This window comes from Pan paniscus, chromosome 2, assembly GCF_029289425.2.
Source record: "Pan paniscus chromosome 2, NHGRI_mPanPan1-v2.0_pri, whole genome shotgun sequence".
Classification (NCBI taxonomy): domain Eukaryota; kingdom Metazoa; phylum Chordata; class Mammalia; order Primates; family Hominidae; genus Pan; species Pan paniscus.
In genome coordinates, this window is record NC_085926.1 from 56,590,033 (window position 1) to 56,606,471 (window position 16,439).

The 16,439-nt window shown below is 41.0% G+C and overlaps 1 protein-coding gene across 18 annotated transcripts in view; it reads left to right on the plus strand.

Annotated features, from left to right (window-relative positions):
• The window catches only part of CCDC66 (coiled-coil domain containing 66), a 53,223-nt gene that overhangs the window by 34,693 nt on the left and 2,091 nt on the right, over positions 1-16,439 (plus strand). For 15 of the 18 annotated variants that reach the window (XM_034956700.3, XM_008972065.4, XM_008972062.5 and 12 more), the window contains 6 exons: positions 10,312-10,473; positions 11,854-11,998; positions 12,631-12,783; positions 13,840-14,333; positions 14,902-14,942; positions 16,000-16,256. In XM_034956700.3, coding sequence (XP_034812591.2) covers positions 10,312-10,473; positions 11,854-11,998; positions 12,631-12,783; positions 13,840-14,333; positions 14,902-14,942; positions 16,000-16,256 — 1,252 coding nt within the window. The remainder of the gene's footprint in view (positions 1-10,311; positions 10,474-11,853; positions 11,999-12,630; positions 12,784-13,839; positions 14,334-14,901; positions 14,943-15,999; positions 16,257-16,439) is intronic. The other 3 variants (XM_063602457.1, XM_008972063.4, XM_063602458.1) reach the window with 1 other exon arrangement.

Below are 16,439 nucleotides of genomic sequence, written 5' to 3' on the forward strand. Positions count from 1 at the left end.
CTTGTCTTCTGGTAGCTTTTGAATTTGTTTGCTCTTGTTTCTCTAGTTCTTTTAGTTGTGATGTTAGGGTGTCAATTTTAGATCTTTCCTGCTTTCTCCTGTGGGCATTTAGTGCTATAAATTTCCCTGTAAACACTGCTTTAAATGTGTCCCATAGATTTTGGTACGTTGTCTCTTTGTTCTCATTGGTTTCAAATAACATCTTTATTTCTGTCTTAATTTCGTTATTTACCCAGTAGTCATTCAGGAGCAGGTTGGTCATTTTCCACGTAGTTGAGCAGTTTTGAGTGAGTTTCTTAATCCTGAGTTCTAATTTGATTGCACTGTGGTCTGAGAGACTGTGTTTTTATATCTAGTTTTTTTTGCATTTGCTGAGGAGTGTTTTACTTCCAATTCTGTGGTTAATTTTAGAATAAGTGTGATTAAGTCCTCAGAAGAATGTATATTCTGTTGATTTGGGGTGGAGAGTTCTGTAGATGTCTATTAGGTCTGCTTGGTCCAGAGCTGAGTTCAAGTCCTGAATATCCTTGTTAATTTTCTGTCTCATTGATCTGTCTGATATTGACAGTGGGATGTTAAAGTCTCCCATTATCATTGTGTGGGAGTCTAAGTCTCTTTGTAGGTCTCTAAGGACTTGCTTTATGAATCTGGGTGCTTCTGTTTTGGGTACATATATATTTAGGATAGTTAGCTCTTTTTGTTGCATTGATCCCTTTACCATTATGTAATGGCCTTCTTTGTCTCTTTTGATCTTTGTTGGTTTAAAGTCTGTTTTATCAGAGACTAGGATTGCTTTTCTTTCTTTCCGTTTGATTGGTAAATACTCCTTCATCCCTTTATTTTGAGCCTATGTGTGTCTCTGCATGTGAGATGGGTCTCCTGAATACAGCACACTGTTGGGTCTTGATTCTTTATCCAGTTTGCCAGTCTGTGTCTTTTAATTGGGACATTTAGCCCATTTACATTTAAGGTTTATATTGTTATGTGTGAATTTGATCCTGTCATTATGATGCTAGCTGGTTATTTTGCCCATTAGTTGATGCAGTTTCTTCATAGTGTCGATGATCTTTACAATTTGGTATGTTTTTGCAGTGGGTGGTACCAGTTGTTCCTTTCCATGTTTAGTGCTTCCTTCAGGAGCTCTTGTAAGGCAGGCCTGGTGGTGACAAAATCTCTCAGAATTTCCTTGTCTATAAAGGATTTTATTTCTCCTTTGCTTATGAAACTGAGTTTGGCTGGATATGAAATTCCGGGTTGAAAATTCTTTTTTTTTTTTTAAGAATGTTGAATATTGGCCCCAACTCTCTTCTGGCTAGTAGAGTTTCTGCAGAGAGATCCGCTGTTAGTCTGATGGGCTTCCCTTTGTGGGTAACCCGACTTTTCTCTCTGGCTGCCCTTAACATTTTTTCCTCCATTTCAGTCTTGGTGAATCTGATGATTATGTGTCTTTGGGTTGCTCTTCTCCAGGAGTATCTTTGTGGTGTTTTTTGCATTTCCTGAATTTGAATGTTGGCCTGTCTTGCTAGGTTGGGGAAGTTCTCCTGGATAATATCCTGAAGAGTGTTTTCCAACTTGGTTCCATTCTCCCTGTCACTTTCAGGTACACCAATCAAACGTAGATTTGGTCTTTTCACATACTCCCACATTTCTTGGAGGCTGTGTTTGTTCTTTTTCATTCTTTTTTTTCTAATCTTGTCTTTTTGCTGTATTTCATGAAGTTGATCTTCAATCACTGATACCCTTTCTTACGCTTAATCAGTTTGGCTATTGATACTTGTGTATGCTTCACAAGGTTCTCGTGCTGTGTTTTTCAGCTCCGTCAGGTCATTTCTGTTGTTCTCTAAACGGTTATTCTAGTTAGCAATTTGTCTAACCTTTTTTCAAGGTTTTTAGCTTCCTTGCATTGGGTTAGAACAGGCTCCTTTAGCTCGGAGGAGTTTGTTATTACCTACCTTCTGAAGCCTTCTTCTGTCAATTCGTAAAACTCATTCTCTGTCCAGTTTTGTTCCCTTGCTGGCAAGGACTTGTGATCCTTTGGAGGAGAAGAGGCATTCTGGTTTTTGGAATTTTCAGTCTTTTTGTGCTGGTTTCTCCGCATCTTCATGGATTTATCTACCTTTGGTCTTTGATGTTGGTGACCTTTGGATGGGGTCTCTGAGTGGACATCCTTTTTGTTGTTGATGCTAATCCTTTCTGTTTGTTAGTTTTCCTTCTAATAGTCAGGCCCCTCTGCTGCAGGTCTGCTGGAGTTTGCTGGAGGTCCATTCCATATCCTGTTTGCCTGGGTATCACCAGCAGAGGCTGCAGAACAGCAAAGATTGCTGCTTGTTCCTTCCTCTGGAAGCTTCGTCCCAGAGGGGCACCCGTCACATGCCAGCCAGAGCTCTCCTGTATGAAGTGTCTGTCGGCCCCTACTAGGAAGTGTCTCCTAGTCAGGATACATGGGTGTCAGGGACCCACTTGAGGAGGCAGTCTGACCCTTAGTAGAGCTTGAATGCTGTGCTGGGCGATCCACTGCTCTCTTCAGAGCCATCAGGCAGGGACGTTTAAGTCTGCTGAAGCTGCACCCACAGCCACCCCTTCCCCCTGGTGCTCTGCCTCAGAGAGGTAGGGGTTGTATCTATAAGCCCCTGACTGGGGCTGCTGCCTTTTTTTCAGAGATTCCCTGTCCAAAGAGGAGGAATCTAGAGAGGCAATCTGGCCACAGCAGCCTTGCTGAGCTGCGGTGGGCTCTGCCCAGTTCGAACTTCCAGGCCGCTTTGTTTACACTGTGAGGGTAGAACCACCTACTCAAGCCTCAGCAGTGGTGGATGCCCCTCACCCCACCAAGCTTGAGAGTCCCAGGTCAACCTCAGACTGTTGTGCTGGCAGGGAGAATTTCAAGTCAGTGGATCTTAGCTTGCTGAGCTCCCTGGGGATAGGACCCTCCAAGCCTGACTACTTGCAAGGCTCCCTGGCTTCCATCCCCTTTCCAGGAGAGTGAACAGTTCTGTCTCACTGGCATTCCAGGCACCACTGGGGTATGGAAAAAAAACTCCTACAGTTAGCTCAGTGTCTGCACAAACGGCCGCCCAGTTTTGTGCTTGAAATCCAGGGCCCTGGTGGCATAGGCACCAGAGGGAATCTCCTGGTCTGCGGGTGGCGAAGACTGTGGGAAAAGCACAGTATCTGGGCCAGAGTGCACCATTCCTCACAGCATGGCACATCCCTCATGGATTCCCTTGGGTAGGGAAGAGATTTCCCTGACCCTTTGCACTTTCTGGGTTGAGGTGGCGCCTCACCCTGCTTCAGCTCGCTCTCTGTGGGCTGCACCCACTGTCCAACCAGTCCCAATGAGATGAACTAGGTACCTAAGTTGGAAATGCAGAAATCACCCGCCTTCTGTGTCGATCTTGCTGGGAGCTACAGACCGGAGCTCTTCCTATTCGGCCATCTTGCCAACAACCCTCCATCTTCTAGAATTTTTATAGTTTCAGGTCTTAGGTTTAAGCCCTGAATCCATCTTGAGTTGATTTTTGTATAAGGTGAGAGATGAGGATCCAGTTTCATTCTCCTATATGTGCCTAGCCAATTATTCCAACACCATTTGTTGAAAAGGGTATCCTTTCCCCACTTCATGTTTTTGTTTGCTTTGTCGAAGATCAGTTGGCTGTAAGTATTTGGGTTTATTTCTGGGTTCTCTGTTCTGTTCCATTGGTCTATGTGCCTATTTCTATATGAGTACCATGCTGTTTTGGTGACTGCGGCCTTATAGTATAGTTTGAAATCAGGTAGTATGATGCCTCCAGATTTGTTCTTTTTGCTTAGTCTTGCTGTGGCTATGTGGGCTCTTTTTTGGTTCCATATGAAGTTTAGAATTGTTTTTTCTAACTCTGTGAAGAATGATGGTGGTATTTTGATGGGGATTATGTTGAATTTGTAGATTGCTTTTGGCAGTATGGTCATTTTCACAATGTTGATTCTACCCATCCATGAGCATGGGATGTGTTTCCATTTGTTTGTGTAATCTGTGATTTCTTTCAGCAGCGTTTTGTAGTTTTCCTTATAGAGGTCTTTCGACTCCTTTGTTAGGTATATTCCTAAGTATTTTGTATATTTTTTTGCAGTTGTGAAAGGGCTTGAGTTCTTGATTTCTCTGCTTGGTCGCTGTTGGTATATAGAAGAGCTACTGATTTGTGTCCATTAATCTTGTATCTGGAAACTTTGCAGAATTATTTTATCAGTTCTAGGAGCTTTCTGGAGGAGTCTTATGGACTCCTAAGGTAAACAGTTATATTGTCAGCAAACAGGGACAGTTTGACTTCCTCTTTACTGATTTGGATGCCCTTTATTTATTTCTGTTGTTTGATTGTTCTGGCTGGGACTTCCAGTACTACGTTGAAGAGGAGTGATGAGAGTGGGCATCCTTGTCTTGTTCCTGTTCTCAGAGGGAATGCTTTCAACTTTTCCCCATTCAGTATTATGTTGGCTGTGGGTTTGTCATAGATTGCTTTTATTACATTAAGGTATGTCCCTTGTATGCTGATTTTGCTGAGGGTTTTGATCATAAAGGATGCTGGATTTTGTCTAATGCTTTTTCTGCATCTATTGAGATGATCATGTGATTTTTGTTCTTAATTCTGTTTATGTGGTATATTACATTTATTGAGTATGTTAAACCATCCCTGCATCCCTGGTATGAAACCCACTTGATCATGGTGGATTATCTTTTTGATATGTTGTTAGATTCAGTTAGCTAGTATTTTGTTAAGGATTTTAGCATCTATGTTCATCAAAGATATTGGTCTGTAGTTTTCTTTTTTGGGTGTGTCCTTTCCTGGTTTTGGTATTAGGGTGATGCTGGCTTCATAGAATGAATTAGGGAGGGTTCCTTCTTTCTCCATCTTGTGGAATAGCGTCAAAAGAATTGGTACCAATTACCTGAATGTCTGGTAGAATGCTGCTGTTAATCCATCTGGTCCTGGACTTTTTTTGTTGGTAATTTTTAAATTACCATTTCAATCTCACTGCTTGCTATTGGTCTGTTCAGGGTATCTAATTCTGATTTAAGCTAGGAGGGTTGTATTTTTCCAGGTCTTTATCCATTTCTTCTAGGTTTTCTAGTTTATGTGTGTAAAGGTGTTCATAGTAGCCTTGAATGATCTTTTGTATTTCAGTGGTGTCAGTTGTAATATCTCCTGTTTTGTTTCTTAGTGAAGTGTTTGGATTTTCTCTGTTCTTTTCTTGGTTAATCTTGCTAATCTATCCATTTTATTTATCTTTTCAAAGAACCAGCTTTTTGTTTCATTTGTCTTTTGTATTTCTTTGTTTGTTTCAATTTCATTTAGTTCTGCTCTGATGTTGGTTGTTTCCTTTCTTCTGCTGGGTTTGGTTTGTTCTTGTTTCTCCAGTTCCTTGAGGTGTGACCTTAGATTGTCTGTCTGTGCTCTTTCAGACTTTTTTGATGTAGGCGTTTTAGGGCTATGAACTTTCCTCTTAGCACTGTCTTAACTGTATCCCAAAGGTTTTGATAGGTTGTGTCATTACTGTCGTTCAGTTCAAAGAATTTTTAAATTTTCATCTTGATTTCATTTTTGGCCCAGTGCTCATTCAGGAGCAATTTATTTAATTTCCATGTATTTGTGTGGTTTTGAAGGTTCCTTTTGGAGTTAATTTCCACTTTTATTCCACTGTGGTCTGAGAGAGTGCTTGATATAATTTCAGTTTTCTTAAATTTATTGAAGCTTGTTTTATGGCCTATCATATAGTCTATTTTGGAGAAAGTTCCACGTGCTTTTGAATAGAATGTGTATTCTGTGGTTGTTAGACTAAATGTTCTGTATATATCTGTTAGGTCCATTTGTTCCAGGGTATAGTTTAAATCCATTGTTTCTTTGTTGACTTTCTGTCTTGATGACCTGTCTAGTCAGTGGAGTATTGAAGTCCTCCACTATTATGGTGTTGCTGTCTATCTCATTTCTTAGGTCTATTAGTAATTACAAGTTTGGGAGCTACAGTGTTAGGTGCATATATGTTTAGGATTGTGATGTTCTCCTGTTGGACCAGGCCTTTTACTATTATGTAATGTCGCTCTTTGTCTCTTTTAACCACTGTTGCTTTAAAGTTTGTTTTGTCTGATATAAGAATAGCTATCCTGTTTGCTTTTGGTGTCCATTTGCATGAAATGTGTTTTTCCACTCACATAAACTTAAAGTTTAGGTGAGTCTCCTAAGAGGGCAGATGGTTGGTAAGTTCTTATCCATTCTGCAGTTCTGTATCTTTTAAGTGGAGCCTTTAGGCCATTTACATTCAATGTTAATATTGAAATGTGAGGTACTGTTGCATTCATCATGCTGTTTGTTGCTTGCGTACTTTGGATTTGTTTTTTGTTTTTGTTTTTTAACTTGTATTTTTGTTTTATAGGTCCTCCTGTGTGATTTATGTTTTAAAGAGATTCTGTTTTGATGTGTTTCCAGGATTTGTTTCAAGATTTAGAGCTCCTTTTAGCAGTTCTTTTAGTGGTGGCTTGGTAATGGTGATTTCTCTCAGCATTTGTCTGAAAATGACTATATGATGCTTAGTTTTGCCAAATACAAAATTTGGCTGATAATTATTTTGTTTGAGGAGGCTGAAGATAGGGCCCCAATCTCTTCTAGCTTGTAGGGTTTCTGCTGAGAAATCTGCTGTTAATCTGATAGGTTTTCCTTTATAGGTTACCTGGTGCTTCTGTCTCACAGCTCTTAAGATTCTTTCCTTCGTCTTCACTTTGGATAACCTGATGACACTGTGCCTAGGCAGAGATCTTTTTGTGTTGAATTTCCCAGGTGTTCTTTGTGCTTCTTGTGTATGCATGTCTAGGTCTTTAGCAAGGCCAGGGAAGTTTTCCTCAATTATTCCCCTAAATATGTTTTGCAAGCTTTTAGAATTGTCTTCTCCCTCAGGAACACCAATTATTCTTAGGTTTGGTCATTCGAGCTCTGAATTTCTTTCTTCTACTTGTTCAATTCTATTGCTGAGACTTTCCAGAGCATTTCGTATTTCTAAAAGTGTGTCCACTTTCTTCGAGCTCTGAATTTCTTTCTTCTCCTTGTTCAATTCTGTTGCTGAGACTTACCAGAGCATTTCACATTTCTAAAAGTGTGTCCAAAGTTTCCTGAATTTTTGGTTTTTTCTTTAAGCTATCTATTTCACTGAATATTTCTCCCTTTACTTCTTGTATCATTTTTCTGATTTCCTTGCATTGGGCTTCGCCTTTCTCTGGTCCCTCTCTGATTAGCATAATAACTAACCTCCTGAATTCTTTTTCAGGTAAATCAGGGATTTCTTTTTGGTTTAGATCCATTGCTGGTGAAGTAGTGTGATTTTTGGGGGGGTGTTGACGAGCCTTGTTTTGTTATATTACCACAGTTGGTTTTCTGGTTCCTTCTTATTTGGGTAGGCTCTGTCAGAGGGATTGTCTAGGGCTGAAGACTGTTGTTCAGATTTTTTTGTCCCACAGGGTGTTCCCTATGTATTACGCTTCCCCCTTTTCCTGTGGATGTTGCTTCCTGTGAGCCTAACTGCAGTGATTATTGTCTGTCTTCTGGGTCCAGCCACCCAGTGAGTCTACTTGGCTCCGGGCTGGTGCTGGGAGTTGTCTGCACAGAGTGCTTATGTGAACTGTCTGTGGCTCTCTCAGCCGTGGATACCAGTGCCTGTTCTGGTGGAGGTGGTGGAGGATGCAGTGGACTCCATGGGACTCCTTAGCTTTGATGGTTTAATGCTCTATTTTTGTGCTGGTTGGCCTCCTGCCAGGAGGTGGTGCTTTCCAGAAAGCATCAGCTGTAGTAGTGTGGAGAGGGACCAGCCATGGCGAGGGCCCTAGAACTCTCAAGATTATATGTCTTTTGTCTTCCGATACCAGGGTGGATAGAGAAGGACCACCAGGTGGGGGCGGGGCTAGGTGTGTCTGAGGTCAGGCTCTCCTTGGGTGGGTCTTGCTGTGGCTGCTGTGGGGGACGGGGATGAGATTCCCAGGTCACTGGAGTAGTGTACCTAGGAGGATTATGGCTGCCTGTGCTGAGTCATGCAGGTTGTCAGGGAAGTGGGGGAAAGCCAGCAGTCACAGGCCTCACCCAACTCCCACACAAACCAAAGGGCCAGTCTCACTTTCACTGTGTCCCCCCACCCCCTCAAACGCCTGCAACATCCCCCGAGTCTGTTTCCAGGTATAGGGCCCAGCTATGAAAGAAGACCTCCCAGCTGCAAAAGAAAACGGCTTTAGTTCTTCCCCCACCTGTGGAGTCTGCAAGCCCAATTCATGCCCACCCCCTACCCCCCACGCCCAGTTCTGGCAAGGAAGCTTCTTGCCCTGTTCAAGTTGTTACAAAGTTCATCTAGAGAAGTAATTCTCCCTGTGGAGTTTTAACCCCTGCTCCTCTGGCCACCCTCCTGATGGACCCCTGTGGTGCCAGGCAGGGATGGGATCCTTAGGGATCCCACGAGCTCCCAGTGTCTTTCTGCTACTTCCTCTACCCATGTATTTCACTGGGCTCCGCTCTCTAACTTGACTCAGTCCCAGGTAAAGTCGGGAGCTTCTCCCGCAAACAGACTTTCAGCTTCTCCAGTGGGAGTCTGTGTTCGGGAGAGGAGGGTCTCCCTTTCCCACTTCCACAGTTGGGTCACTCACAGTATTTGGGGTGTCTCCCAGCTCCTGCAGCAGCAGTCTGCTTTCTTCAGAGGGTCCTCAGGATTGCTGGTCTGTTCTTGCAGTTGATCTATAGCTAAAATTCACAATGCAAGCCTCCACATGCTGCTGTGTCTGGAGCTGCAATCTAGTCCTGCCTCCCATCTGCCATGGTCCTCAACTCATATTTCCTTGCTTTTTTACATATTCTGCACCTTGATATCTGCGTATCTGGTATAACGATCACTTCTTCCAATTTTTTGAATTTGCTTTCATATCTATGATGGTGGTTGGGTAGGCACTTTGGCTTTGATTCTGGGTATGTGCAGTAGTGTAGTCTCTATAGGCTTTTTTTTGGCCGAAAACAGTATCTGTGGTATCTGTAATTTCCTTGGTGGCTTAGGGTGCAGTTGTTCGTGGAGGCTGTGGTAAAGTTTTGTTGTGAACGGGGACACCAAATGGACCAGTCGTTAGGTTGCAGGATGCTAGCAGTAGGCTGAGCATGCCTGTCCTTGGGCCCCAGGGCTGTATACACTGGCATCAGTGGTAGCAGGTCAAGCCAGGCCAATTATTGGGCTTCTAGATGGCTTGCTCAGGTGCTGAGAATGGTGGCAGTGGGTTCGGTGGGTGAGTAGGTTTTCAAGCCACTGGGCAGCAAACATGGGCAATGGCAGTAGTAGTAGTGGGACAACCCTCTGGGATCCAAGCAGCCAGTGGTGGTGTTGGCGGTGGCTATAATGGGCTGCGTGGGCCAGTCCCCAGACTTGCAGGTGGCATATGTGGGTGGGTGCCAGCTGTGATGGTAATGGCAGGTTGATTTGGCCCATACTCTAGGAGGAGTGCTCAGGTGCCAATGGTGGTGTCCTGGGCAGGGCAGTCCCCAGGTCCCTGGACCAATGTGCTTGGTTACTGGTGGAGATGCAGCAAGGCTGGGCAGACCTGCCCCCGGGTTCCCAAGGTGTTGTGTGCAGTGCTGGCTGTTGTAGGCAGGGGTGGGATGATTTCCCAGGCCACCAGCAGAATGCTTAGGTTGGGGCAGTAGCAGCTGCATTGTAGCTCTGCTACTAGGGAGGGTGGGTTTGCTTTCAGTGGGTTGCTCTTGCAGATGGTGAATGTCAGTGGGGCTCTAGGGATGTGGAGATGCAGGGGCTGTTGGGCCCCAGAGCAAGATGCAGGTCCACTAGGGACTGGGCTCTCAAAATAGTGCCATGCTGCAGTTCCTTCGGTCTTGGGTGTTTGTGGAGCCTAGTGTGAGCTCCCTCTTGAGCAGTGCTTTCATGTGGTCTCCAGGTAACGCCCTGTTAGTCTTTAGACCCACAAGAGTCAAGGGGCTGTCTGATGGTTAGGATTGTAGGAGTCCTTGATGGGCATGTGGATTGCTGGGGATTGCTCACTTTCCTTTTCCTCCAATTAGGCAGCCTCTGTAGACTCCTAGCTAATCCTGTCAAGACAGGCGGCTTTGCTTTCTTCCTTGCTTTTGATGCTTCCTGTCATGTTGAATTCCACTGTTCTCTGTTAGATCTACGTGAAGTATGATTGTCTACTCATTATTTTGGTTCCCCTCTGTGGAAGAGGTGAGCACTGAATGTATCTAGTCAGCCATCTTGAATTCCCTCCTGCTTAGATTTTTATTTTTGACAATGATTTACGTGATTGCTTATGACTAGAAAGCCATCACTGCCCAGGTAGAAGAGAAGCGCAGGAAGAAACAACTGGAGGAAGAGCAAAGAAAGAAGGAAGAACAAGAAGAGGAGCTTCGCTTAGCACAGGAACGTGAAGAGATGCAGAAACAGTATGAAGAAGACATACTTAAGCAAAAACAAAAGGAAGTAGGTATTTACATTCTAATTGTAACTTTGGTTTTTGTTTGTGTTTTTGAGACAGGGTCTCACTCTTTTGCCCAGGTTGGAGTGCAGTGGTGCAATCACAGCTCACTGCAGTCTTGACCTCTGGGCACAAGTTGTCCTTCCACCTTGGTCTCCTCAGTAGCGGGGACTACAGGCACGTACCAACACATTTGGCTAATTTTTTTGTTGGTCTGTGGAGACAGGGTCTCACTATGTTCAAGCGATCCTCCCACCTCAGCCTCCTAAAGTGCTGGTATTACAGGTGTGAGCTACCATGCTTGGCCTCCTAATTGTAACATTTTAGAATAAAAATGGATATGTTTTTAAAGGAAAAATAACCAGAAGTTGAACATTTCTATTATTTTGAATTGTGAAGCTATGTATGGAAATGTCAGACCTTCACATAAAGTTAGCAAAGAGAGAAGCTTGAGAAAGTTTTATTATTTCACATGATACAGTTCTCAAATGTTATATTGGTTTGGCTTTTTTCTGTTGAGGAGGTCAAGATGAATTATTACAGCACAAAGCAAGTTACCTATGTGCTTCATTTTTATCTACTCCTAGTTTCTTTGCTTCATTTCTAAGCAATAATTATTATATCAATAATTATTCTAGGTATGTTAAGAGAAATGATTGGCCTATCATTATCCACTTAGGAACATACATTTGCAGAATAATTGGCTGGGATTGATGATACAATTTGTGACTGTTAGAGATCTCTGTGTTAAATGGCCTTTTTAAAAAGTAGATACCTAGTTGGCTAGGAGAACCCTAAGTGGTGCAGACAAGATAGGTATGTATGGTGGTGGTACCATATTTGAGCTAACCTAACAAAAATACTCACTTGCTAAAGTTTTAAAGTGTAGAGTACTTTAAACATTTTCTTGCCTTTTGCTGCAGTTTTCCCACTTGGCAACCTTCACTCCAAAATTGGCTGGTAAAGGGACACATGGTCTGGGTTCCAGTTTCATTGAGTTGATAGGCTGAGCCAGTTACCCCTAGGTAACATGAGGAAATCAGTAAAGTATCATTTGAACCGCAAGAAATGGTCATAAATCTTGTGTTTACCTTTTAAAATCTATTTTTAAATGTAATAAAACAGTTTTTAAAACTTTGAAAACTTTTAGTATAAATTTGAAATGGGTAAAAAGAGTTATATTTGTGATTGAATACAGCTGTAGAAAAAGATGTTAAAATGTAAGCTCCAAAAGGGCAGGAACTTTGCCTTGTTGACCGTTGTACCCTTAGTGTCTAAACAAGTGCCTGATACATAGGAGAAGCTTAGAAAATGTTTACTGAGAGGAAATAGTCAAGTCTTTGTATGTTTAATAGTTGAATTTAGTAACACATCAATATTGACAGGAAATCATGACTCTCAAGACAAATGAGCTATTCCAGACAATGCAGCGAGCACAGGAACTGGCACAGAGACTAAAACAAGAACAAAGAATCCGAGAATTGGCGCAAAAGGGACATGACACTTCTAGATTGATTAAAAATCTTGGTGGTAAGGGCTTAACCAGAACTTTATTTATAATATTTTTAGAAGATGATTGTAAATAATTCCTTTTTATCTTTGTTTGGAGACAAGGACTCATTCTGTTGCACAGGCTAGAGTGCAGTGGTGCCATCACAGCTCACTGCAACCTCATATTTTTTGTAGACATGGAATCTCGCTTTGTTGCCCAGGCTGGTCTTGCTGCCTTCAGATGACTCTCCCACCTTGGCCTCCCAAAGTGTTGGGATTACAGGTGTGAGTCACTGCACCCAGCCTAAATGATTGCCTATTTTTAATACCTTTAATATACCTACTATTCTTGTAGGAATATCAGACTTTAAACTAGTATAATTTTATAAATAAGAATGCTTAATTTATGTGGAAAATTGCAATAAAAGCAGAACTAAAGGTTAAAATGTGTTAATGTTAAAATAATAGGTAAAATGTGTACTTTTTGTGTCTATTTTTACAGAGAACAATTATTAAATGATCTCCCTAAATTCAGTAACTGATAGGAATGTGGGTAACTTTTTGTAAAAAAATTTTTATTGCAGTGTTCATTCTGATTAAGTGAAAATTATTGTATTTAGTTGCTGCTATACATAATTTTTATTAATATTCCTTAAATGTTGTTTTATCAGGTAATTTCTCTTTGCCAGTTGATACAATACAAATGGAATATAATGCATCTAACATTTCAAATTCAAGACATGATTCTGATGAGGTCAGTGGTAAAATGAATACATACATGAATTCTACGACTTCTCCTAAGAAGGATACTGGTGTGCAAACAGGTATTTGTGTGGAAATTGTGGTTTGATTTAAAATTTACTTAAAGTCATAATTAAAGCAATTAGAATTAAGTTCAATTTAAAAGTTCAAAAATTAACGAAACTTGAGGTTTTCAGTAAGAGTTACAAAATAAAGGGATAACAGCTTTGTTGAAACATGTCATGTACCACAAAATTTATCCTACAGTTTAGTCTTTTTTGGTATTCAGTGGTGCAACCATTACCACAATCAATTCTAATTTTGATCACTCTAGAAAGAAACACTGTACCCATTACTTGCCATTTTCTATTTCTCTTTTCTCCTCCAGTTAACATTCTGTCTCTGAATATTTTTGCCTGTTGTGGACATTTCATGTAACTGGAATTAGACCACATAACGGTCTTCTCTGGCTTCTTTCTCTCTTAGCATGTTTTAAGGTTCATCCATGTTGTAGCATGTGTCAGTACTTCATTCCTGTTTGTCACTGAATAAATATTACATTTATAATACCACATTTTTATTCATGAGTTGATGAACATTTGGGTTATTTCCACTTCTTGGCTATGAATATGCTGCTGTGAACATTCATATATAGATTTTTGTGGATGTACATTTTTAGTTCTTTTGAGAGAAGAGTAGAATTGCTGAGTCATGAGTAACAGGTACTGTATGTTTAGCATTTTGAGGAACCACCAAACTCTTCTCCAAAGCAGTGGTACCATTTTACATTCCCACCATCAGTGCATGTGGGTTCTGATTCTCTATATCCTTGCCAGCCCTTGTTATTCTACTGGTTGTGAAGTGGTATCTCAGGTGGTTTTGGTTTGCATTTCCCCCAGTGACTGATGATGTTGAGCATCTTTTCATGATTATCAGTTCATAGAAATGGAAATTAGAGTGGTGGCTGCCAGTGGTTGGGAGTATGTGGTTGTTCTTTAATGAGTATAGAGGTTCGGTTTTGTTGAAAATTAATGAAAGAAAAAAGTCTTAGAGGGCAATAATGGTTTAATGTTTTGGGGAAAATTATTTAATATTGAAAAGTTTACAATTTTAAAAAATCATTTGAAACTTTTTTTTAGATGACTTAAATATAGGAATATTCACCAATGCAGAATCACATTGTGGATCATTAATGGAGAGGGACATCACAAATTGTTCATCTCCTGAGATTTCGGCAGAACTTATTGGACAGTTTAGCACCAAGAAAAACAAGCAAGAACTAACTCAGGATAAAGGAGCCAGCTTAGAAAAAGAAAACAATCGGTGTAATGACCAGTGTAATCAGTTCACAAGAATAGAGAAACAAACAAAACACATGAAGAAATATCCTAAAAGGCCTGATTGGAATATAAATAAGCCACCTAAAAGGTATATTCCAGCATCAGAAAAGTACCCTAAACAGCTTCAAAAGCAGAGAGAAGAAAAAAAAGTAAGGAGGCAGATGGAATTGCTTCATTTGGTAGAAAAAAATAATCCTGGGCACCTCTCTCAAAACAGAGGCATTTCACCAGAAATTTTTCATTCATCTCATCAAGAAACGGAGTCAAAGTTGAGGTGGCATCTAGTCAAAAAGGTAAAGCTCTTCCATCTTAGATGATGTGTTGACGTTTCTGGATTCAAAACACAGTTTCTCATATGTATGCTTTGGTAAGGCTGTTCTGATCTGTTTCAGTTTACATTAGGGATCAGCAAACTATATCCCATGGGCAAATCCAGGCTGCTGCCTGTTTTTGGAAAGTTTTATACAAACATAGTCAACTCATTCTTTTATGAATTGTCTGTGGCTGACTTCACACACCAGACTAGCAACAGAAACAATATGGCCCACAAAGCTGAAAAGGTTTCCTTATGCTTATCGAGTCCTTTACACTTACACAACTTCTATAGATGAATGTTGTGTATTCAAATACCCCTTTAAAACCCTTGTTTATAGTCCACATAGACAGAGGTTTGGGAGATTAGGAACTCCCAAGGATTAGTTTTGACTCTGGAAAAAACTAAATATCTATTCCATTGCTCAGTCAGTACCTGTTATTCAAATATTACCCTCAGATTATTTCAACAAGTAGCCCTAAAAATATTTGTGGGGACATGTGAAAATGCTATATATTCCTTTCTGCATTTATCTATCCATATTTTAGGGAGAAGAGCCTCTGAATATTCATTCATTCAGCAAGGAAAGGTAAGTATGCATCAGATTAATTCCGCAGCTACTTAGTGCTTTCTATGTGGGACAAAAAAGGGATTCAAGATCTGGACAGCATCATATGGTATATGTAGAGAACAATCAGAAAGGGTGTGGCTTCCAGGTGAGGGTTAGAGGTTTAAGGGATAGTGTGGCACTCTAGCAGGAGCTTGAAGGCCCAAGTTGGACTGGGCCTAGGCAGGAATGTAGATAACATTTACTTTTATCTCTAGACTTAACTAAGTGATTTTGATATTCCAGGTATGTCATTAGCAGAATAGGCATTCTGCTTTGGGAGGAGGGATGGCTGGGGGCTGTGAATGGGAAGAAATGACTGATAAGGACAATGAGAAATTCAGTCAGTTAATGAGAGATTTAGAACCATTAGAATTTTTATTTGTGCATGAACCAGCTGGTTTAGTTGTCTCAGAATGGGGCTCTAAAAACAAGTTTCATTCAAATGGTGAGTACATTATTGTATGGTGAATTATCTAAGGAGAAACAGTAGGCTCAGATTAACCAAGCCAGCAGTGTTCCTCAGGATCTAGGAATTAAATTTCTCCCTTGTGCTACAGTACACATACCATAGCTAGTGCTAGTAAAAACATAAATGAATACCATTCTCTTCCCCGGTTTTATGGAACAATATTATAGAGTTCAGGCTTCTATGCATACATTCCCAAAGGTGTTACAGGTACATTTAGAATAAAGTGAAATGGGTCAGGCATATGGCTCACGCCTGTAATCCCAGCACTTTGGGAGGCCGAGGCAGGTGGATCACCTGAGGTCAGGAGTTCAAGACCAGCCTGGCCAACATGGTGAACCCCGTCTCTACTAAAAATAGAAACTAGCTGGGCACTGTGGCGTGCGCCTGTAATCCCAGCTACTTGGGAGGCTGAGGCAGGAGAGTTGCAGTGAGCTGAGATCGTGCCACTGCACTCCAGCCTGGGCAACAGAGCAAGACTTCTCTCATAAATAAAGTGAAATGTGATTAAAGAGATATACTTAATCTAAATACACAATTTTTTACTAAGGCTATTTTTTTTTTAAATAGGTCTCCATCATCACCAGTTCCAGTAGTGAAAAACAGAACCCAACAAACTCAAAATACATTACATTTACCACTAAAAATCAGTAGCTATGAGAGAGAGAATTTGATCTCAGGAAGTAATCAAACAGAATTATCATCTGGGATTTCTGAATCATCCCATTTTATTCCGTATGTTCGAACAAATGAGATCTATTACCTTGATCCCGATGCACCATTGTCTGGGCCTTCAACCCAGGACGCTCAGTATCAAAATTCACAAGGTAAGTAAATATTAAGCATTCTAACTGTAAAAATTGAAGACCCTTGTAAACCCCCAACAACTTTAAATTCCAAATTAGTAATTCCTGCACTTAAGACATATTCAAGAAACTTTATAGAACTAAGTTTTTCTTAGTACTTTCCTAGGATACATATTTATTATAATGACTCCTGACAATATTATA